Source organism: Phyllobates terribilis, unplaced genomic scaffold (assembly GCF_046119375.1).
Source record: "Phyllobates terribilis strain yellow unplaced genomic scaffold, ASM4611937v1 Scaffold_8__6_contigs__length_399053987, whole genome shotgun sequence".
Taxonomy (NCBI): Eukaryota; Metazoa; Chordata; class Amphibia; order Anura; family Dendrobatidae; genus Phyllobates; species Phyllobates terribilis.
In genome coordinates this window covers 275,991,959-276,016,295 of record NW_027362768.1, presented here as the reverse complement: position 1 = coordinate 276,016,295, position 24,337 = coordinate 275,991,959, and the positions used below count along the sequence as shown (strand labels likewise).

Sequence of the window (24,337 nt, the reverse complement as noted above, 5' to 3'; positions counted from 1 at the left end):
TTTTTCTAATTTTGGTTCTAGACATTACCACAATGTGGCACATGTTAAGGAGCTGAACCTCCTAAACCCTTCATCCAATTTTAATGTGGATACCCTCAAATGAAAGCTGAAAGTCTGAACTTCAACTGCATCTGAATTGTTTTGTTTAAAATTCACTGTGGTAATGTCTAGAACCAAAATTAGAAAAATGTTGTCTCAGGTCCATTTATTTATATTTGGACAAACTGTATCTGCAAAATTACTTTAGTTAGAATTTTGAAACTCTAGGTATTCCTCAAGTATGTTGTTGTTGGTAATATCCAGTTGCTCATGTAATTTTTTTTGATAGGCATTTTGGTGTAAATGCTTTTTTGGGGGGAAAACCACCATCTGTACAGAACGGGGGCCTTTTAGGCCCCTGCTATTTTTTATCATGTACTCAGCAGTGTTTGTGTCTCAAGTTACTTTATTTGTAGTCAAGGTTGCTGGTGGAGGGGCCAGGGGTTGGATCATGCCATGTGAGGATGTCATGTGATTTTGGGAGGGAGTGATAAGGCCTAGAAGGAAGACGTATCGCTTCTGCAAAAAATACTGTAAGTCCTGGAAAAATCTCAAAAGAGGAACTTTATGCATGTATTGGACTTTTACTGCTGGCAGGGAGTCAAAAATCGTATGATGTTCCAGTCAGAGAATTATTTCTGGACCCACACTATAAAGCGACAATGGCAGTGGACAGATATGACGAAATTAGAAGAAACATTCGATTTGATGTTAAGTGAATTTGTGCAGCGAGGTTCCAAACAGACAAATTAGCCCCTATCAGTTATATCTGGAACATATTTATCAAAAATGGCACCAAGCTTTACAATCCTAGCACTAATGTTACAGTAGATTAGCAACTTGTACCCTTCAGAGGACGTTGCAAGTTCATACAATACATGCCCAGTAAACCAGCCAAGTATGGAATAAAAATCTTCTGGATGTGTGATTCTGCAAATTATTATGGCATAAATGGGCCCATCTACTGTGGCAAAGAAGTTGATGCTCCAATACAGAAAGATCTAGGGTCTGAGATTGTGAAAACATTTGCTGTACCAATATACAATTCAGGTAGAAACATTACCATGGACAATTATTTTACCAATGTTGCACTGGGCAATTTTCTGCTGGAAAAAGCTAGCTGGTACTATGAAGCCAAATCGACGAGAAATTCATCAAGCAATGAAACAATCCACAGCGAGCACTTTATGAGAGTGTCTTTGGTTTCAACAACAAAGCGACACTGGTATCTTACAAAGCGAAGAAGGAGAAATCCGTTATATATTACTCAGGACCATGCATTATGAGTGCAGTATTGACAGCAATGACAGGAAATTGAAACCAGAAATCATCCTGTATTACAATAAAACTAAAGGAGATCTAGACAAAATGGAGGGAGAATATTCATACAAGAGGCAAACAAGACTTTTGCCTGTAGCAGTTTTTTCAAATATGCTTGATGTAGCAGCCCTGAATTCATTCATTATTTATACAGAAACTCATCCAGAATTCCATGCAAGGAGGAAGGACAGGAGACGCCTATTCTTGAAGGACCTTTGCCATGAACTTGTAATGCCTCACATGGAGCGAAGCAACATGAAATGCTTGCCAAAGCAAACTAAAAAAGCAATGAAACGGTGTGGCGTACAGTTTCAGGATATTCTAGGGCCAGGAGAAAGAAAACGAAAGCGTTGTTTCATTTGTTCAAGAAAATTAGAGAGGAAAACGTCTCTAAAAGAACATTCTTCAGAAAAGATAACTTGTGAAAATTGTTTGGAAGACCAATAAAATTGAAAAGAAAAAGTTAGAAAAGAAATGTAGCTGCAGTTAGTTTACTCTAGATTTATATACCTTTGTGTGTTTCTCATATCTTTGCTTGAAAAAAAAAAAAGTTTTGGTGTTTTCTACAAAAAATTATAATTAAAATGTTGTGCATTATTCATATCTTATTTTGCAATTTTGAAATAAACTTGTAAAAGTTATTTACGTGAGTTTCTCCATATGATTTGCACAGGGGCCTAAAAGGCCCCCGGTACGTAAAAGTGTAAATTTGTGACCTCACGCATGCTAGGGTTAATTAACTTTTTTTTTTTTTGTCTCCTTATAAAAAGGTATTTGAACCTGCAGTATATAGTAAAATTGAAGTTCTCCTATGACGAGAACATCAATATAGACCAAGATGGCAGTGATTGGTGCCTTCTGTAGTTCCTAGGCTGCCATTACAACCCATTGGCACTAATCATGTGGACGGAGTGCCAATGGATAGCAGTCCACATGTGCATCGGCTACCAGGCCATTTAAATGCCACCAAGTGATTGCCCGCAGCATCTAGATGCGATCTGAATTACACAGGTCACTGCTGTTAACAACACCTGACAAGCATGGTGCTCCCAAATATGCGTTAAGGATTAAATAGGTGCTCCAGTAATACAAAAAAAATAAAGTAATTAAAATAAAATCCACAATAATTTTTTCTACCAAGGTAATATGGTGGTTACCTTGTTAGGCAGAAACCTCTCCTAGAATGTTACATGTACAAGTCCCTGTAAGCATGTGCAGCAGGAAGCTCTGCTGCTGTGAGCTGGATATATCGTGACAGTATGGGGGATAGGTCATCTACCACTCAAAAGTAGCCACTCAGCATTTAGAAAACAAGGTGGACAGCCTCTTCTGATCTCAGCACTAGTGAAGAGCACGAGTGCTTGTTACTCAAGTTTGCCTAGAATGCTCAGGTATGCACCGAGTATCATAGGTGCCCGAGTGACATGTTAGAGTCCCTGTGGCTGCATATTTTGCATCTGTTAGCCACAAAACATGCGAGGATTATTATTATTATTGTAGTGCCATTTATTCCATGCCGCTTTACATGTGAAAAAGGGAGTATACATAGCAAAACAATTACAATAATCTTGAACAAAACGAGTCAGCGACTGGTACAGGAGGAGAGAGGACCCTGCCTACGAGGGCTCACAATCTACGAGGATTGCTAGTGTTTGTGAAGCAATCCCCATATGTTTTGAGACAGACGCAAGACATGCAGCCACAGGAACTAGAACATTTCATAGAATGTTAGTGTTGAAAGGGACCTCCAGGGTCAGTGTCCAACCCCCTGCTCAATGCAGGAGTCACTAAACCATCTCAGACAGATGTCTGTTCAGCCTCTGTATGAAGACTTCCATTGAAGGAGAATTCACCACCTCTCGTGGCCGCCTGTTCCACTCATTGATCACCCTCACTGTCAAAAAGTTTTGTTCTAACATCTAATCTGTATCTTCTCCCTTTCAGTTTTATCCCATTGCTTCTAGTGTTTCCATGTACAAATGAGAATAAGGATGACCCCCTGCACTGTGACATCTCAGATATTTGTAGACAGCTATTCAGTCTCCTCTTAAGCAAGCTAAACATTCCCAAATACTCTAACCATTCCTCATAGGACATGGTTTACAGACCAGTCACCATCCTAGTATCTCTTCTCTGAACTTACTCAAGTTTTTCAATGTCTTTTTTTTAAAATGTGGCGTCCAGAACTGGACACAGTATTCCAGAGGAGGTCTGACCAAGGAGGAGTAGAGGGGGATAATTACTTGACGTGATCCAGTCTGTATGCTTCTATTAATGTAACTCAGAATTGTGTTTGCCTTTTTTGCTGCTGCATCACACTGCTGACTCATATTCAGTCTGTGATCTATTAGTATACCCAAGTCTTTTTCACATGTGCTGTTGCTTAGCCCTATTCTGTATATGCCTTTTTCATTTTTCTTGCCCAGATGTAGGACTTTGCATTTCTCCCTGTTAAAAAACCATTCTGTTAGTTGCTGCCCACTGCTCCAGTTCGTTTAAACCCTCTCTCTCTTCTCTAGGATTAGTTATGCCTCCTAGCTTTGGGTTAACAGCAAATTAAATCAGCCTACCCTCAATTCCTTCATCTAAATCATTGATAAAGATGTTGAACAACACAGGGCCCAGGACAGAGCCTTGTGGTACCCTACTTGAGACATCCTTCCAACTGGATGTGCAACCATTTATAACAACTCTTTGGGTCAGATCACTAAGCGAGTCATGAATCCACCTAACAGTTGCCTTGTCCATTCCATAGTTGGTCATTTTTTCAATAAGGAAGGTATGAGATACTTTGTCAAATGCTTTGCTGAAGTCAAGATATACTATATCTACATCATTTCCCTGATACACCCAGTCAGTGATTCTGTCATAGAAGGAAATTAAGTTAGTCAGACATGACAAGTTACAAACCCATGTTGGCGCTGGTTAATCACTTCATTCTCATAAAGGTACTTGCATACATGTTTTTAATAATTTTTTCAAAGATCTTTCCTGGTATAGGAGTAAGGCTCACAGGCCTATAGTTCCCTGGGTTCACCTTCTTCACCTTTTTGAAGATGGGGACAACATTTGCACTTCTCCAGTCTTCTGGGACTTCTCCAAGAATTTTCAAAGATTTTGGAGAGTGGTTCAATTATTTCCTCTACTATCTCCTTCAGTACCCTAGGATGTAATTCATCTGGACCTGGAGACTTGAATTCATTCATGTTAGCTAAGTGTTCCCTCACTATCTCTCTGTTTATAGATAGAAGAATCCACACTATTCCTTTAATAGTACAGTGAAGATCAGTTGATGTTACATTTACCCTGAGAGAAAACAGATGAAAAATAGGAATTTAAAAGTTTGGACTTCTCAGCATCATTCCTTACCGCTTTACCATTTTTATCCTGTAAAAATCCTATAGCATCTTTGACTTTTCTTTTACTTTTGACATCTCTTGCAAGCCTTAATTCATTATCAGCTTTAGCTAATCTGATGCGTGCCCTACAGGTTCTGCAGACAGAATTATATTCTTCTTTAGACATGCCTTCCTCTTTCCATTTGCTAATAATTTTTCTTCCTTCTTCCTGTCACTCAGGCACCCGTGATACTCGGTACGTACTTAAGCACCCTAAGCAAACTCTAGTAACGAGCACCACTACTCAGCACCCTGGGTATCTCCAGCATTAGATCAGAAAGACAGGGTGGACAGCAGTGTGGGCAGATGCTTACTTCAGTACCTCCAGATCAGAATATCACCTGGGATGGAGCTTCTACTCGACATACAGTATTAATAAGACAGGTGCATGTGAGTAGGACAGATTTCTGTCAATGTAAAAGGTGGTGACCATTTTCATTCTATAGCCATTACGCTCTTTAGACAAATCAAATGTGATTTGCTAATTAAAAAGAGGGTTATTTTAGGACTGTATTCATAACTACATTATTTTTTCTGTTCCCGGAGAACATCTTTAAAGATAAAGATAACAGGAGCAAACCCCCATCCAGACCAGACTGGATCTTTGTCAGAGATATGGAGCTATTTTTCTCTGATAACTTAGCCCTCTAAGCTTGGCATTCACATTTCGCATCATTATCCATTGTTTACAAACTGCATAATTTGCTCCATATGAGACACTAAGCAAGAAAGTACTAAACAGATATGAGAGGGAAGTAAACAAGATGTTGTCCCCAATACATTTCAGATACTTATGCAACAAACATCAAAAAATAATTGTAAGCTCTGTAAAAATTCAACCAAGAATGGACACCATGATAAGTAATACTTATCCATATTACACATTCTAGCTAGGACAGGTCATATGTAGTCATATCCAGGAGCAGGTCACAAGGAGACCAGAGTGATAAAGATACAGTATTCTCTTTCTGGAACAAGTTTAGGCTACAGAAAGACATGAACTAGCCAAACGATTGGTTAGAAAAGTTGAAAGTCTTAATATTCAAAAATAAACACTGTAAAAACCCAGCACTGTACAAACATTTTTAGGCAAGAGTGTAAAAAATGCTGCAAAAGTAAGAATGCTTTCAAAAATAGAAACAAAATGCAAAGTGAACGAACAAAAAAGAAATCAAAATCAAATTTTTTTTTTTTTTTAAAGGCAAAACGCATGCAGAAAAGCATCCATTCTTGTAGGCATTGTTATTTTACTCACTTATACAATCACCATTAATTCCACAGTGGTTTACAGACATCATCACTGTTCCCATTGAAGCTCATGTAATTCCCCTATCAATATGTCTTTGGAGTGTGGGGGTGGGGTGGGGACTGGAGAACCCCGAGGAAACACCTGCAAACACGGGGAGAACATACAAACTCCTTTCAGATGTTGTCTTTGGTGGGATTTGAACCCAGGACCCCATTACTGCAAAGCAACAGAGCAAACCACTTTTGAATAAGGCTGTTCCAAACAATTTGAATGACTATCCATAGGTCTAAGAACCATATTCTGCGTAGAGAACAAGGAGCCCGCAAAGTGATGATATGGCCCCCACAGAGTCATGATCACAACAACATCAATATTGTCTGGGATTGCAAGGAGGAGACAGAAGGATTTGGAAAACAAAGATCTGTGGTTAGTTCGCAAAGATGTTTGGAGAAACCTCCCTGGTAAGTTCCTCCAAAAACTGTGCAAAAGTACAAGTGTACCTAGAAGAATTGATGCAGTGATCGAATTTTGAAGGCAAAAGTGGTATATATAAGATTAACTGTGCAGCAGTAGGCAATACAGAAACTTGGTTCATACACGGCTTCTCCTGTTCTTTATTGTTGGTGTTCAAAATAGCTAAAAGGTCTTTACATAATGGCACAAAACATAAACTAATCCCTGCTCTGCTAAGCATTAGCTAGACATGGGTGTTGTTCCCTGACTATACAGGTGATTTATTATCAACCATCCGAAATAATTACAACAATGGCGGGTGTTACCTCACATGAACAGTAAATGGTGGGCGTTTTGTAACAGGATAGCAAAGCCCACTTGGCTTTTCCAGAGTTGCCAGTGCACAGAGACAGATAGTCCCATTACAGCAATGAATGGCTGAAAAGTGAAATACCATTGGTAACAAGGAGAGTCACAGCTGCCTCCAAAAGCACACTAAACATTTATCACTTAAGCAATAAACTTTCTATATGCTCCATTGGGAAATATGGGATATTCTCAGCCTATTCTAAGGGGGGAAAAAGTGATTCATATATGTGAAAGTTCAGCTTTGCTAAACTAAAATTCCAATGCTATGACCCTGTGGCCAAATCTGAGGGTGTCTGGAATTTTAACAGAGGAGGCTAGAAAGTCCTTTGGCATGGACGAGTCATAATTACTTAAAAATTTTTTATATAATTCGACATAACTACATAATTAGCACCCAAATTACAGAATAGGGCTGTTTTACCACTGGAGACTCTTGCAGAGACTGGGGTACCTGTAAGGCTAAAGCCATCTCAGATGTCCAGGTTTATAGGGTTAATTCACATGATTATAATGAGTAGTTTACCTCAAATAGCACATGAATGCTCAACAGGAAAACAGAGTCCTTCCACAGGACAGACTATCATACATATACCCAGGCGTACGGCATTATGCAAGATGTTGGCCATTATGGGCTATGGGTCAGCTACACAGCAGGCTTTGTTACAGTGTCATTCATGCAGTATTAACCCTTATCTATGAAATAAGAAAAAACAATTAAATATTGGCAGATGGAGAAAGTATGAGAAATAAAGAGACTATTAAAAAGGACTAACAGGTTTTTAAAAACAACGACAATATTACATTCAGCTTTCCGCCTGAGTTTTCTTTACAAGAAGCAACCGATGGTCACATATTGTACTTCTATCAATATGGCTCCCATGATGGCACAAAACCACTGCGGCCACTGATTAACTATAGGCAGCTGGCATGTGACTGCCGCAGCCAAAGACCCGGACGATTGCTGAGCGTCATCTCCGGATTTGAGGGAAAGGGTGAAGGGAGAAATAGTGAGTAGGGTTTCTTTCTTTGTATTGTATTTGCAGCGTTGGTTTGTGATTAAAAGTTGGGTAACCCTTTAAGAGGTGTTGGGTTTTTGTTTTTTTTTAAACAGTGGCAATTATTCAAAAATATCAAAACTATTCCCGACCTAGATTTACTCACTGAACCCAACCACAGACATTAGAGACATTTGTTACACTTGATTCCCATGTAATAGTTGGGCCAGGTCAGATTTTTATGCCCTAGTCACTATTTTTTTTGCTTATTCCATGCAGAAATCCTTCAAATTTATGTGATTTATCAAATTTGTGGATTTTAACCATTAGCAATACAGACATACATTGTAGATGACTGACCAAACAGAACAGGTTACAGGTACGGGTATATTCACATGCGGCAGCTCTGTTCAAGAACTTTCTGTGACTCGATATGAATGGAACAGTCAAAAACTTCTGCAACAAATCTGCCACTTATAATTTAGCCATTGCCTCTTTAGAGGATAATCACAACAGTTTTAGCTGGTAAGATTAATTGTAAGATTGGACAAGTATGTAGGTGCCCAGTGGATCTGTCTGGACTCAGTGAGTGGAAGAAATATTACTACATAGGCACGCATTTTTTTTGTAAATGAGAAAGAAATCTAATGAAATTACAGATTGCTAGAACACCATTGGGACCTTCCTTAAAAAAAAAAAAAAAAAATAAAAAAAAAAGTGTATGGGAGAAATCACGTATTGACGAGGCTGAAAGCTAAATGATGCATGTTGTAATGCAGCCCCAAGATAAAAGCGAGCTGGGAACAACATCACGCTCAATCACAGAAGAGCCTGAGAAAGTGGCCTCTCTTGTTCCTCCGGGGAATGTGTCCCACATGTAGATACTTTTATATACAGAACAAAGTTCATGTAAGCGTTCCTGCGAAAATCTAGAATTTCCACATGCACAGGACTACCAGATACAGCTCTAAATCTGCCTGCCTTCTGTAAATGTCTTTTTTGCTGATGCAGCCTAGGCCCAGGATAGAAAAAATACTTTGTAGGAGCATACAGTAGTCATACAGAAATGTAAGTACACAGGTCCGATCTCTTGGAGTGGGACAGTGCCTTGAGAACTATTTTCTTATCCTGGAAGAAGTATTTTAATTCCATTTAAAAAAAAAAAAAAAAAAAAAAAAAAAGGTAAATATGGATGGATCAGTCAGCTTGAATTTAAACACTCTACTCTGGTTCTTCAGGAAAATTATCCCAGACACCTTACTCCCTTGTCGCCAATGGAAATACATGAACTCTAAATTCTCAGTTATGAAGTTAGAGAATGCAGCATAAGGGCTCATTCACACATCCGATTTTTCCTGATCAGACTTTTTTTTCGTACTTGAATAAAAATAAATAAATACCGTACCGTTTCGGACTATAAAATTTTGGAGAAAAGTGTGTGGGGGGTGCGTCTTATAGTCCGAACAGATGTTCGGCTGTGGCTGTGGGTGGTGGGGTAGCGGGGTGGGGGGAGTGGCAGCGGAGGATGAGCACGGCTCAAGAGGCAGGAGCCGCCTGCTACAGCCTATGCTGTGCCCGCTACTAAAGAAAATGAATATTCACTGCTCCCCATGCCCATGGGTGTGGGGAGCAGTGGATATTAATTTTCCTTAATAGCCGGCACACTGTGCCTGCAGCGCGGCTCCTGGTAAGTATGACACCCTTCATCCCTGTATGTATGGCCCCCCTCATGCCTCATCCCTGTATGTATGGCCCCCTCAGCCTGGTATGCTTGGCACCCCCTGATCCCCGTCGCGCTGCACAGAAAAAAAAACAAAAAAAAAACAAATTATACTCACCTCCTCTCTCCTCCAGCGCTGTGTCACGGTGCCCGTTATTAAAGGCCATGAATATTCACCACACCCATGGGAGTGGTGAATATTCATGGGCTTTAATAGCAGGCACACTGACAGCCGAGCGCAGCAGGAGCCGCACTGCAGGTACAGTGTGCGCGCTATTAGGGAGAATGAATGGTCACTGTTCCCCACGTACGCAGTCCCAGTGTGGGGAGCAGTGACTAATCTAGCACAGCATCTCGCTGTGTGAGGGCGCATGACAGTTACGCCATGCGCGGCTCACACAGTGAGAACCCTGAGGTTATAATTTTATTTTCTGTGCAGCGTGACGGGGAACAGGAGGTGCCAAGCATACCAGGATGAGGTGGGCCATACGTACAGGGATGAAGGGTGCCATACATACCAGGATGAGGTGGGCCATACGTACAGGGATGAAGGGTGCCATACATACCAGGATGAGGGGGGGGGGGGCTATACGAACAGGGATGAAGGGTGCCATACATACTAGGATGAGGGGGGCCATATATACCAGAAAGAGAAATGAAGGTGCCATACATACCAAGATGGGTGTGAGGGGGGGCAGGCATACATACCAGGAAGAGGGATGAGGGGAGCCATGCATATCAGGATGGGGATGAAGGCCACGTATAACAGGAAGGAGGGGGCCATTACCCCTATAAACAGTGTCAGCAGCAGACCCCCTCTCCCATAACAGGGCATCATGACTACATTTTTTGCTTGAATTGTTTTTTTCCATTTTCCTCCTCTAAAACCTAGGTGCGTCTTATGGTCCGAAAAATACATTAAATAAAACGGATTCACCACCTTCTTCATTCTGGCAGTCCGTGATGTCATCCAAATGCAGTCCGATTTCTTCAAGGACACTGCCTTGCATTGCCAAATTTTGATCTGACACTCGACCCAAAAACAAGACGTCTCCATGATTTTCTGAAGTGAAAATTGGACGTCTGAATGAGCCCTGATCAGAAAAATTGGTCCGTTTTTCTTATATGTGGAAAAACTGGACATATGAATCAGCCCTAAAGTTGTGACATTCACAGCTTTCCTCGAAACACTACCATGTCTGTACTGATTAGCAGAGGATTTCAATGTTTCACTTTCATCATGAAGCCACGGTTTCCGGTGATCTATTTCGGAGAGATGAGGGTTGTAATTGTTGGTGAGACGCTTCCACAAAGGCAACACACAGTTACAGTGTTTAACTGGGGATGACGACAAGGGCCCACCAGTAACTGTCTGGGGGCCTACTGCTCGGTTACATGCAAATATTACATATATACATTTGCTAATGAGGGTAATAAACTGGGCAGTTTGGTAAAACGATTAGATGTCACCTTTGTCTGTACATAGTGAATCACCTGGGTTCAGCCTAGACACTTTATCAGGTCATACTTGTCTCTCTAGATATTGGATTACTGGTCCAATACTCTTCAGATATTATAATAATGTGATTTAAGTAATATTAAACAAGAAAAGGGGTGCACGGGAACCACAACAATACATACAAGGATTAAAACCTGAATAAGGAAATACTATACCACAGACACCATGAATGCATAAAGTATAAATGTCACTTTACAGCTTCGTTGTATCCGTAACATGATACAATAGACCCAATATAAAACACAATAGGAATCAAAAAGTAGATGATAATACACACACAGTTATCTAATTGACAAATTATTCTTACATCAGCACTTTATTATTAAAATATCCGATTGTGTTCATTATTATTTTATTCATCTATATTTTAACCTACTTGGTATGTCAATAAACCTTTTTTTTTTAACAGTTGTGCACACTATTATGTGTATTGTCTTTTATTCCCACTCCTTCCTTGTTTAATATTACTCCCAATACTTATGTAGGACCCTTACTCATACACATTATAGATAGAAAATTCACACTGCCGCTATGATATATACATACAGTAAATTAAGTCTATTGTGCCAAGTATTGTTCATACAGGTGGTTGGGGGGGCCCACCAGGGGAATCATCTTTTCTCCTGTGGGCCAGTCACACCAAAAGAAAAGCAGTCAAGGATGAAAAAAAAAAACCTTCAGAAACTTTTTGGGCACATGATGCAGTAATATAACAAATATATCACTGACCAAGTGTGTGCTCAGAAGTTGTCACGTATTTCCCATACCTCTTGGTATGTCATAAAGTAAAGTACATTACTCAGTAGAAAAGCACCACCTAGCATGAAAAGAAGAGAAAAACAACACCCAAATAAAAAAATTATTATAATTACCACTGAGTACAGGAGCAAGTTCTGTACGTTGGTGGCATTACACCAATAAACCAACATCTCAAGAGCCATATACAGGAAAGAATAGCCTTGGACTTTGGCATACGGCGGAGCATAGCAAATTTTATTTTATGCTAGACTTGCATAAAATCTGAGAAATACTGAGGCAGCGTAAAGCCACGTGAACCTATAAAGAATAATACGCCAACATACATGATGCCTAAAGAAAAGGCTAATAAGCATCACAAGACTCCATAGATAAGAAGCAGTAATGAGAATAGGAGTCACTTTGTTGCGTTTCAACTTGCACAGAAGAGTTCAAGGATCAAACCTGATATCTATAGTCCAGGAGAAAGATATCCGAATAGAATAAGATCCCGGCAGCCTTCACATTCTACGTTTCCTGTTTTGCAGAACTGGATGAGATTAGCAACTAGATTCTAGAATAATTAACCATCTTCCTCCATTAGTCAGAAGCATAGACATACAGAATTGCCCTAAGGCCCTGATAGACATTAGTGTAAAAACATGGCTGAAGCCACTGATGGCCAACAATGTATTCACGTGTATTGAGGAAGCAGGAGATGTATAGCTGTAATCATATACACTGTATAAGAGAAGAAACCACAAATCATCAACTTCACTGAATTCATAAAAGAAACTTTAAAGTCGCAGAAAATTCCTTTCCCGTGATCTACGTTACATTCTTTTTTTTGAATAAAATAAACAAAACGGCTAAAAATCACAAGGTTACCACATAGTTTCCTTAATTTTTCTGCTGGGTGTGTTGGTTTATCTTGTTTCAGTTAGACCCTGTGTTTATGTAGTGAACCGAATCAGGAGCTGAAACTGGTTGTTCTGTATTTGGTGGTTAAAAATATGTGTTCTTTAAAAGGAAAAAAAAAAACATTTTTGAGGTGGATCTTTGTCTCAATGGAAATTTTTACATTGCCCAACATGTTTTATTTTGGAGAAGTGGCACTCCTTTCATTCTCCTTACCATAGGCGGATCTGTAGGGCTTAATAAAAACATATGCATCATTAAAAAAATAAAGAAAGAACAAACTACTGTAATAAACACATGGCAATCAAATGATAAAGCCACAAAAAAATGTGATTGTATGAAGAAAGCCTTAAGACAAGTTCACACTGAATTTATGCTTCTTTTCGGACAGTGTCAGAATAGACAGACACAGATGATGGGGGGACGGGGAAAGTCTATGACCAGCCCTGCAGAGGCAGTGGGAAGATCAGTGCAATTGAAAGCCCAACCACACAAAGGGTATACTTAGAGCACATAATTTAAAGACGATTTTCAGTTCAACCGGGGTAGGGGCACAACGCAATTATACCCAAGGTATGATTTATTATAGGTGATCTAGATGGCTGTGCACCAAGTTTTAGGGCTGACAGATTCCTGTAAAGTCATTTTCCCCATACCATAAAGTGATGGCCGTAGCACCGAGTGCCATGGTCCCTTCACAGTGAAATTCTTTGCCACCTCAGGGCAACAAAGCATTGACTCATTCCCAGGACTGAAAAAAAGGGGGACGCATGGATAGACTTCCCGATTAATAAGTGACCACCACATTCAAAGTATGGTAAATACTCCTTATGAGGTGAGAATACCCCTTTAATTACAGTTATACATAGAAAATAAAAAAAGTCTGTACTTAGCGTAATGGGTAGGTTCACACGTTGCGTATTTGCTGCAGATTTTATTCTGAGAAGTTCTGAATATAACTTACTCTTCTGAAACAAGCTCATCAATTAAATGGAAACGATTGTGCGCGTTTTTAAGAGGTTTTAAAGTGTTTTCTTTTTTTGGTGCAGATTTTTAATTTAAGGCTTTGTGACACTTGCTTTTTTTCAAATCTAATAGAGAAGTGTGTAGAATAGATAAATTGACCCCTAAAAAGTGCTGTATGCAGAGCATGCTGTGTTTAAGACACAAAAATGTTTCGTATGTAGACCTCATACAATACAACTGTGCCATAGACTTTAACGGGGGTCTGGCTCGATTTTTGTAAACAAACAAAAAAAAACCCCACAATAAGATAAGCAGATGAAAATGTCATTAAAGAAACTGCAAACCACGGTCAGTAAATTCAGCCCAGGGTCGGTTTCACGGTCTGATTTCCGTCTGTGTTTCTACCAACCTGAATGCAAGGCCTCATACGTGCCCACAAGGCTGTAGAATTTAACTCAGCAATTGTGCGGCTGGCGCGGAAATCACGGCTTGTTCAGACAAAAGTATATTCTGTCATTGTGCCATCCTTGTGCTCAGCGATTAGCGTACTGACCCAATAATGACCAGTGTGCCAAGACACCACCACCAATGGTCCATGTGAAAAAAAATAATTGCAGGATGTGCTAGCGTGGTCCGCTCTGCAGGTGTCAGCATGTGAACAAGACCAAGGAGCCAGTGTGGCCGTGTCTACCTGCCCCAAGGCAAAGTCTTACCCAGATCAGGGGGCTTTTCAGGGTTCAGCCTCAGACTATAACCTTACGGGCAGCGTCACCTGCCATCAGCTCTTCTCTTTGGTCAGGAGACTACACACTGGAATAGATTTATCAACGCCAACAGTAACCATAGCAACCAACAGCACTGCTTTCATTTCTAAAGCTGCAATGGAAAAAAAAAAATGAAAGCTTTGCATTAATTGGTTGCTATGGGCAACAAAATCTGTTTTGATAGATCTGCCTCATTTCTCATAAATGGACCTAGGCTTTAAATGCCATAATAAGGAGGAGGTCTTTCTAGAAACATACCCTCTAAATCTCAGTAGTCATGTCAGAGCCTCTGCTCCACTACTGACCCTTTAAAGCCATTGGAGTCTAGGCCTGGTACAGCGCATGCTCTACCTTATTAAAGGTGCAGTTTCTGTACAGTTCAGGACCAATGCTTCCTAACCCTCATTATTTGTCCTGATTTTCCATCATTGTTTAAAAGGAGAGAAGACAACCATGCAAAAAAAGATTAGCGTTAAGTAGATGAATAACATGGAAACAATGGAGAGGTTTTCCGAAAGACATCGCAATAGCCCCGAACTGGTCAAAGACATCCTGTTTCCAGCCATCCACAATTCACCTATTAACATCTATATTCAGCAGACGTTAATGAAGCCGGGGACTAGGGGGTAATAAGCGCCTGTCAGACACAACCACATCAAATAAGCAAAGATACATACATTATAATATCTCTGATCTGTCTATATTTCCACGTTTCTGTCCGTCCAAATGGTAGCCCAGGTTAAAGTCGACCAAGAGAAAAACAGACGGTCACCAGTCTGCAAATGACTGCCTCACCCCTCTACAGAAGCAGCGTGCATGGCAGAACAAAGCGTTTATGGGGGCATCGGGAGAGATAAGTTGCCCAAATGCCAGGTACGTTTATAAATCAACTGTAGTGCGAAATGGTAAAGTACATAAAAAGGTTGATAATGTTTTACTCAAGAAGTCACGTAAGTGTCCTTTAAAGATTTGAGAGATATATTTTTAATGATACCTATATATATATATATATATATATATATATATATATATTTTAAAAATGTTGTACTTTTTAATGTATACTACTAAATAGGTTTTCACTATTCTGTAGGGTTACAATTTGTTCGTGTCCACGCTAGCAATACTGTTATGATATATACCTATCACAAGGTAAAATGGTTTAAGTACATACATTGATCCCATTTGTTTGCCCATTTCCCAGCTTGTATCCACAGACGTGATGTAAAAAGCAGCCCGATGATTTGCGTTGGTACATACCTGAAGCACAGCGTATTAAGAGCACATTCACAGTACCTGCCCTTCTTAACTTTTTGGGCCATAAAGGAATTCCTTCTCGTCTGGTATAAGTAGTAATTTCCTTTTATCATGGTGGATCCTATTGCATTCCTCTTGGCATTAAGAAGGGTCTTGTACTATCCCGGTGTAGTGAGCTGTGTGCTTGTGCACTGATGGTGAACAGCATAGTGCAGGAGATTCAGGTGGAGGCTTTACTTAGTGCTGCTTTTATAGACACAAAAGAGTTCAAAAGGCAATCAGATAGCCGTCAGTGTAAAGTCCCATCCGTCTTCTGCATGGAACTCATAAGTAGTGTTAAGCAGGAGGCAGGTCCGCGGCACAACGACAGCTACATGTTTGTCTATGGGCTGTGTTCATACCATCTGTAGCCAGGTAACCTCTTAACAGGTTAGTGGTTTTGCAGCACAGGTGAATAAGGCGGACAGCCAGAAACTGAAACTCCCCTATGGCTTTAATCACAGGTGCATTTTTGATCCAAAGCCAGAAGTTGATTCCTGGCACTTACTATGGGTATTTAATCTTAGAATGTCCTTAAATTTTACCAAATACCTGTAGACACTGGATTGGCACTTCTCAAATGCATAAATATAACCAAAGACCCCACCAGGTGTTCTGTTTGCCCCTGGTGACAACTAGAAGTGACACATATTAATTCAATAAAAAATATTTTTCATTAGATATTTCAAAAAATTAAAAATTATTAAAAACAGAAAAGGTGCAGGAAAAAGGTACAGGAGCTATTATCCCCAGGAGCTATAATCAGATTTGTATTTATATAAGATAGCTTTCATTATTGGGGATAGTAGCTCCTTTACCTTTTTTCCTGCACCTTTTTCTGTTTTTAATAATTTTTTGAAATATCTAATAAAAAATATGTTGTATTGAATTAATATGCGTCACTTCTAGTTGTCACCAGGGGCAAACAGAACACCTGGTGGGGTCTTTGGTTATACTTACTATGGGTGTATGAAGCAGGAGCAGATCAGAGGCAGGACACCGCTTCTTCTGCTTCAGTACACTTTGACCTCTCTTTAATTAGGCACACATCTATGAGTGATGGTTATTCAGGGTAGTTCTTAACTAATTCCATAAATTAGCATTTGTAATATATTAAATCCTTCATCGCTACTAGATTTAGGCTAGGGATACACGTCGCAACATCGGATGTAATGATTTCCTACACTAAGGGTGAGGAATCTTTTTATCCAGCCAAGGGCCATTTGGATATTTATACCATCCTTCGAAGGCCATACAAATACGCTCTAATGCCACAGACAAGGTACGTCATGACGCTAGCACCGGTGAACCCTCACAGAGCAAGACGGAATTAATGGGCCGGCAGCCGGCAAAATACAGCCGCTGGCCCAAGCACTGCGGTCCCCGGGAATCTGCCCGGGGGGCAGATAAAAGGTCATTAAGGGCCAGTAACAGTCCGTGGGCCTGAGGTTCTCCACCCCTGACCTACGGTGTCACTTTGCAACCTGCAAATTTCTAAATGTGTTGGATTTTCTGTTGCAAGTGCCATACCTACTATAGACTTCAATGCAAGTCATATGCGACATATCTGCAACATGGCTGCTTTATTTACAACAGATCCTAGCAAAAGGACATAAATCCCCTAAAAATATCACAAAAAACAGCCATATTTACCAATACGTGGTCACATTACTAATGCACCGCAGGATGCAGCAACCTCCATGATAACGGCGGAGGCAGCAAAGGGGCAAAATACTGATGAACGATCACTCACACACCAACTGTTTATGGAGGGGGTGTTTATTATTACAATTGACACCGTGTGCTCTGTCGCGCATCATTTTTGGGCATATGGTGTCGTGCACCATTATAGTCAATGGCCCTGTTGAAGCGTGAGCCTGAATATCACTTTGTGGGAGGTTCAGACGCAGGACCAGCCAGGACCAACGAGCAGTGTGTGAGAGCACCCTTATGCATGTGCATTTGTAACACAAAGGGCAATTTCACACGTCCTGAAATTTCCAGTACTGGAAAAAACAGTACCGGAAATGTCCGTGTGCCACATCAGGAGCACATGTACCGGCGCCTAGGAATCAGTGGTACAGTTTGCGCTGTTCCCAAGCGCTGGGTGCTGAATGCTGCCCTCATCATTGTCCCTTGCCGATCAGCACCAGCAGGGACAATGCGGGAGCAGACACTACTACTCTCATCAGTGTTCAACTGTAAAAATAAGAATAAAATAAAAAATCCTTATACTCACCTGTCCTAAGTGTCCCCTGCTGTAATCCATGCGACCGCTCACGCCGGAGGAACCAGGGAGAATGACTCCGGCAGCGAGCGGGCCCCAGACCTCCACTGAGCTCAATGAGCTCAGCTCCGGGGCCTGCTCGCTGCAGCGCATCATTCTCCCCGGCTCCTTCGGCGTGAGCATGGATTACAGCAGGGTACACTTATGGCAGGGAAGTATAAGTTTTTTTAAAATTTTATTCTTATTTTTACAGTTGGACACTGCGGGATCCGACATTACTACTCTCATCATTGTCCCCTGCTGGTGCTGATCGCAGCGCCAGCAGGGAACAATGATGAGGGCAGCGTTCAGCACCCGGCGCTTGGGACCAGCGCGAACTGTAGCGCTGACTCTTAAGTGCCGGTACGTGTCACACGGATGTCATCCGTGTGTCATCAGTGTGGGACATTTTGCGGCCCGTGCAGGGCTAGAAAAACAGACATGTCAACTTGTTTTTCCCATGGACACTGTCCGTAGAAACACACTGATCTGTAAACAGACTCATCCATTTGAATGGGTCTGCTTGTGTCAGTGTCTCCGATACGTGTGAAAACTATCAGCACAAGTACTGGAGACACTGATGTGTGAAAGAGGCCTAAGCAACACTGTCTCTCCAAGAATGGTAGGTGGGTAATTGGTTGTTTAATTCGTTTTTTTGCACCTGTGCTGTCACCGCTTTTATTGAGGGAGCCTGCTGTATTCTGCAGTACATTAGTAATGTGACCTGGTGTTGGTAGATATCAGAAAATAAAAATCAGAACCCTTAAATAGTTGCATGACATGTTCCCGTGCCTTATGTAAGTGGAGAGGCTTTCCTTGTCTTATGGTGGCAAACAACCATTAACAAAAAATCATCCCGTGACTGTTCTTTCATGGAAGGATCTTTCGAAGCAAAATGTACACTCGGCTGACCTTTTTCCAATGATTTTTTAGCAGTTCGTTAGTTTGATTTGACAAATATTTGTTAGGCCACGTGCACAGGTTGAGTGGTGTTTTTTTTACCTCAGTATTTGTAAGCAAAAATCAGGAGTGGGACAATCAGAGGAAAAGTGTAATAGAAACACGTCACCACTCACCACTTTTCCATTTTTATTTTACCCACTCATGATTTTGCCTTACAAATACTGGAGGTAAAAAACTCACCAAATACTCAACTTGTGCATGTGGAGTTATGGTTGAAATTGTGCACTTTCATTAACTTAATTGAAATGAGTATGGTCACCTTTAGACCGATGTCACACATCTGTGTTACGTGGACTGTTCATGGGTCCCCTGAACCGTACTAGACAGCCTTATGTATGCCTAGTCTATGCATCACAGTGCAAAACACAGATGTGGGAAACCGGCCTTACTAAACCCACATGACTTCCCAATAATAAGGGTATGTTCACATGGTGCCTTTTTGATGCTGATTTAGAAACAGATTCGCTATAAGAGCCACATAAAAAAAATGGCTTCCGGTATTCTTTGAAGTGAATCTGCTTCAACATCCATGACAAAAATGGAGTGTAAACATACCAGAAGCCCTCACCTTATAAAACGTCATCTGTACTGTACCTCAATTTGCCTCTGATTTCATATGGAAGATTTTTTTTCAGGTACAAAGTCAAGTGATAAAAAATTATACCAAGTTGCATCAAAAGCTGCATGTACAGGGGTGCTGTCTAAAAGCAGGGGTGTAACTATAACTCTGAATTCAAGTTTTTCATTCATCCAGATGTATAAAATCAAATCCAATGGGCATGGGATGTCCTTAAAGCTCCTGTAGGTTTCCTAATACTTTTAGCCACATAGGGAATGTTTTTGGCGAGCGGATGGCCCAAGGTACACTGTGAAAGTTGCTATTGTTATATCTGAAGAATAATGGTTTCACAGTAAAAGGTACATGGGACAATTGTAGCAGTTTCCTGCTTATTAAGGTGTTTGTCACAAGACAATTCTACAAAGACCAAGAGGATATTGTTTTCAGGTCAACAGTTAGAAAATAACAAAGCTAAAAAATGATTCACTGAGCAAGTCTGAAGACCATTTGAACTGCAATATTTGCCCCCTTTATACTATACGAGTGCCTTCACATGCAGCGGATTAAAAAAAATAAAAAAAATTTACAGCATTTTCAAGAGCTTTTTATGTGGGTGAAAACAGTGCAGCCACAAATGACTTTTAAATGGAACCTATCATGCCCTAAAAACACAATTTACATGTAAATACAGGGATAATAGGCAGGTAAATAGTGTTGGAATCTTGATTGGCCGCCTTAATGGAGCAATGGTTACAGGGAGAAAATTAACTTATATTTTCCCTGTAGCTGCTTGCTGTTAGTCATAGGATGGTGCAGGAAGCTGTTGCAGTCACCGCTTACTATACTGTGAGCAGGGACTGTAATCACTCCCTTCCACATTGACAGCCACCTCTCTCAGTGCATCAGTGCTGAGCCGGTTGTCAGTCGGTGCCGGGGTCTATGTACTGAGTGGTGACTGGAGCTGCACCTACAAGACTGAAAGCCGGAGGCTGCCAGGAGAAATAGTTAATTTCCTCCTGGCAGATAGGCTTTCAGTGTGGAGGCAGCACTGCTTTAAAACACTACTAACCTGTAGATTGACCCCATATCTGCAGGTTAATAAGTGTTTTTTGATATGACAGGTTCCATTTAAACTAAACAGCATATTTAGTGAAGCGGATCTATCATGATGATCAAACAACCAACACCAACCAACTAATCTACTCATATTGACATGTAGTTCGCTGAAAGCTAAGAAGATTTGTAACTTTTTTATTTATAAAAAAATCCGGCACTACATAACCAAAAAATCCATGGTTTATTCCATATGCAAATGAGGTTGAAGTGCTCTGGGTGTGTTTGGAGCACTTATCAAGCCTTTGCCTCCATGACTCTATTCCCTGCCTAGTGCCACAGCCTTCTGCTGAATGAGAGCTCAGTGTCAAGTCAGTGAGCTGTGAATCAAATAATGTGTGGTGCCAGGCCAGGAATAGGGTCAAGGAGGCAGCGTGGGAAGTGCTTCCATCATGCCCAGGCCATTTCAGTCTCATTTACATATGGATAAAAACTGCATTTTACTTTTCTCAGTTATGGAATGGCGGATTTTCCTATATGAATAAGGTTTAGCCGAAACGCGTTGGAATGTGCTGTACCTAAGAGCCGCTATATTGCTCATTCTGTAACTCATCCTTGGCTTTTATAATTTGAAATTAAAAGTGAAATTTTAACAAGATATATACAACCCTGGTCCTGCTGGAGACATCTTTGCTTGCTTTCTCATTTTTTCCTATAGAAAGGTACGCATCCAGCGCCAGCCTAGAGCACCTTGGGCCCACCAGAGAATAATCATTCTTGGGGCCCACCATGCAGTTATATAGAAATAGTACAAGAAAAACAATTTTATTGCAAAATGTGGTAATATTGTTTTATAATATCAAACACAGTGTATACATTAACCAATAACCAATTAAACTTAATGAATAATAAAGTAAAGAGAAACTCCAGGTAAAAGAATAAAACACGTCTCATACAGGGCTGTGGAGTCGGAGACTGTCAGAATTGGAGTCAGTATAAAATGGACTGACTCCAACTCCTAAAATATATAATAAATTGGGTACAGTAGTTCAATTCAGTTTGTGGGGAATATTTTTTCATAAGAATTTGGGAAAGTTATGAAATGTCCTATAAATGTCTGACCTATTCCTGATCTAAGGGTCTAGACTTTTAGCTGAGATGAATCTGTGCTGCTGTAAATCGATCACTTAAACATGAGCCATGTATGAGGGAGTCGGAGTCGTGGAGTCGGTGTCATGGAAATTGAGGAGCCGGAGGTTTGTCTTACCAACTCCACAGCCCTGGTAAAACAATAAATATTTTTAAGGTCCCACAAATGGAAGCTGCATCTATTGTGAGGACAATACGGCAGTCTGGCTCTGCCCTATTGTGCAATATGGGAATACCTCTTTAAAGAAGACCTACCAATAACAAAACATGAGTATTATCTAATAGAGAAAAAGAAACATTATGATAAAACAGACATTACTAAAGAAAATGGATAATTCACAGTGGAATGGGAATATCACCTTTCCTGAATTGGAAAATTGGGACAAAAAAACTTGTCATTGCAGCACATTCTTAGAAGCCATTGAACAATGTAAATGCACATAATTAGCTCAAAGTATGTTGAGACTATGCTGGGATGAAGTGGCACATCCTTGCAGCAGCACTATATTTTCCTAGAGGCAACTATGTAATTTATATATTAGATTAAAGTTAGTGCATACACTGTACTAAAACACTTGACTACAACTTTTACACATAGGGATATGTAATTGTAGTTGGCATAACATATTAACCTTGACATGCGCCGTACATGTACGGGGCATGGCGTGTGTCTACCTTTGCCTCTACCTCATCGCCAGAGCACGCACCTTTCCATAGACATGACAGCTGATCTGATCAGCTTTCATGTTCCCCTAACAGCCGCTGGTGGAATCGTGATCCACCTGCGGCTGTTAACATGTTAAATGCTGTTGTCAGTCTCTGACAGCAGTATTTAACATGGCCGCGGTGGAAGAACGTCACTAGTCCCGCTCATCAGCGGCCGCGTCACATGACCGTGGGTCACTGGTGGGTTGGGATGACAACCTGGGGTTTGCAGAAGACCCCTGTGGTTGTCATTGCCAGGATGTTATGAGCACCGCCCAGCAGTCGGCACTCACAGCCAGTGAGCATTTCTGCATTTCACACAGGCGATCCGGTGATCGCAGCTTCTAGTCTCCCTTGGAGACTATTGAAGCAAGTAAAAAGTTAAAAAAAATATGTTTTTAAAAATATTTAAAAAATATAAAAGTTTAAATCACCTCCCTTTTGCCCCAATCAAAATAAAACAGTAAAAATATACACATATTTGGTATCGCCGTTTTTAGAATTGTCTGATCTATCAATATATAAAAAGAATTAATCTTATCGGTAAAAGGCATAATGAGAAAAAAATCAAAATACCAGCATATTTTCAAAATACTTTGAGCTAATTCTGTGCATTTACATTGCTCAATGTTCTGAGATGGCTTGGTGACAATTTTTTTTGTCCCAATTTTTCAATTCAGGAAATGCGATATTCCCATTTTTGTTTTATAATAACGTTTATTTTTCATTATTAAACAATTCTAATTTTTTTTTATTATTGGTAGGTCTAATGTAAAAAAAAAAAAAAAAAAAAAATGTGATATTTCATCTTATGCTGTTTATTAGATATTCTCTACTAGGGTAGAATTTGGTCCTTGCCGAGAAGATCAAAAAGAGGGAAAATATTCCATAAGGAAATATTAGGTGATGTTTTACTTCACCTTTACTGATTTGGTATTCCCCTTTAATTTTAGAGATGTACAAGAGAACATACATCCTAGAGTTGACGTGTTAAGAAATTCTGTTCTCGAAAATCTCCTTCTTTTCTGATATAAGGTAGTGTTCATATACATATAACACCGATACCTCTGACGGATTGAAGGCTTCTTTATCTAGGAAGTCTGAATAAGAGGAATGCGTGTGCCTTGTGCGCCTAGGATTTGATAGTCATTGTCTGGAATGCTCATAAAGACGAGTCTTAAAAGGTTCTAAAGACTGGCATAAATCAGGGGCACATCCCATTGTGCAGGTAGATCTGCTAATGCTCTATAACATAGGATGAGTGACACTAATCTTATAAGTGTTCTGTTTACACCAAATCACTATAAAACGCATTTTTTTTATTATTTGCTTCTACTGAATGCCAGTCTTTCATTACTGCATTTTCACCTGTGTTCTTGTCGAGTTTTTTTTTTTTTTTGCATTTTGCAAGTCAATTTTTTGTTTGCACCAAATTCACTTTTCCATTTGCGCCTTTTTTAAAGTCTAGTTTGTGTTTTTTGTTTTTTTTTTCATTCGCCACTGTGAGTGGAGTTTAAGGCTTCCACATGTCTTCACCAAATTCATCTGATACGATTTTTCAAAAAGTGGCAAAATTTGTTGCAAATTACTTTAAGAAATGAAGGTCAGTCAGTCCGGAAAATTGGGAAAAGTTGGAAAGTGTCCCCAAGTGCAGTTGCAAAAACCATCAAGCGCTACAAAGAAACTGACTCACATGACGACCGCCCCAGGAAAGGAAGACCAAGAGTCACCTCTGCTTCTGAGGATAAGTTTATCTGATTCACCAGCTTCAGAAATCGCAGGTTAACAGCAGCTCAGATTAGAGACCAGGTCAATGTCACACAGAGTTCTAGCAGCAGACACATCTCTACAACAACTGTTAAGAGGAGACTTTGTGCAGCTGGCCTTCATAGTAAAATAGCTTC

General features: G+C 40.3%; 1 protein-coding gene across 3 annotated transcripts in view; it reads right to left on the bottom strand.

Annotated features, from left to right (window-relative positions):
* The window catches only part of MGAT3 (beta-1,4-mannosyl-glycoprotein 4-beta-N-acetylglucosaminyltransferase), a 209,873-nt gene that overhangs the window by 14,503 nt on the left and 171,033 nt on the right, over positions 1 to 24,337 (bottom strand). The window contains exon 1 of one of the 3 annotated variants that reach the window (XM_073644257.1): positions 15,703 to 16,105. The exons of the other annotated variants lie outside the window; for them this stretch is intronic. Within the exon in view, the coding sequence (XP_073500358.1) occupies positions 15,703 to 15,812 (110 nt within the window). The 5' untranslated portion in view covers positions 15,813 to 16,105. Of the gene's footprint in view, positions 1 to 15,702; positions 16,106 to 24,337 lie in introns of those variants that run through there. 3 annotated transcript variants of the gene reach the window in all.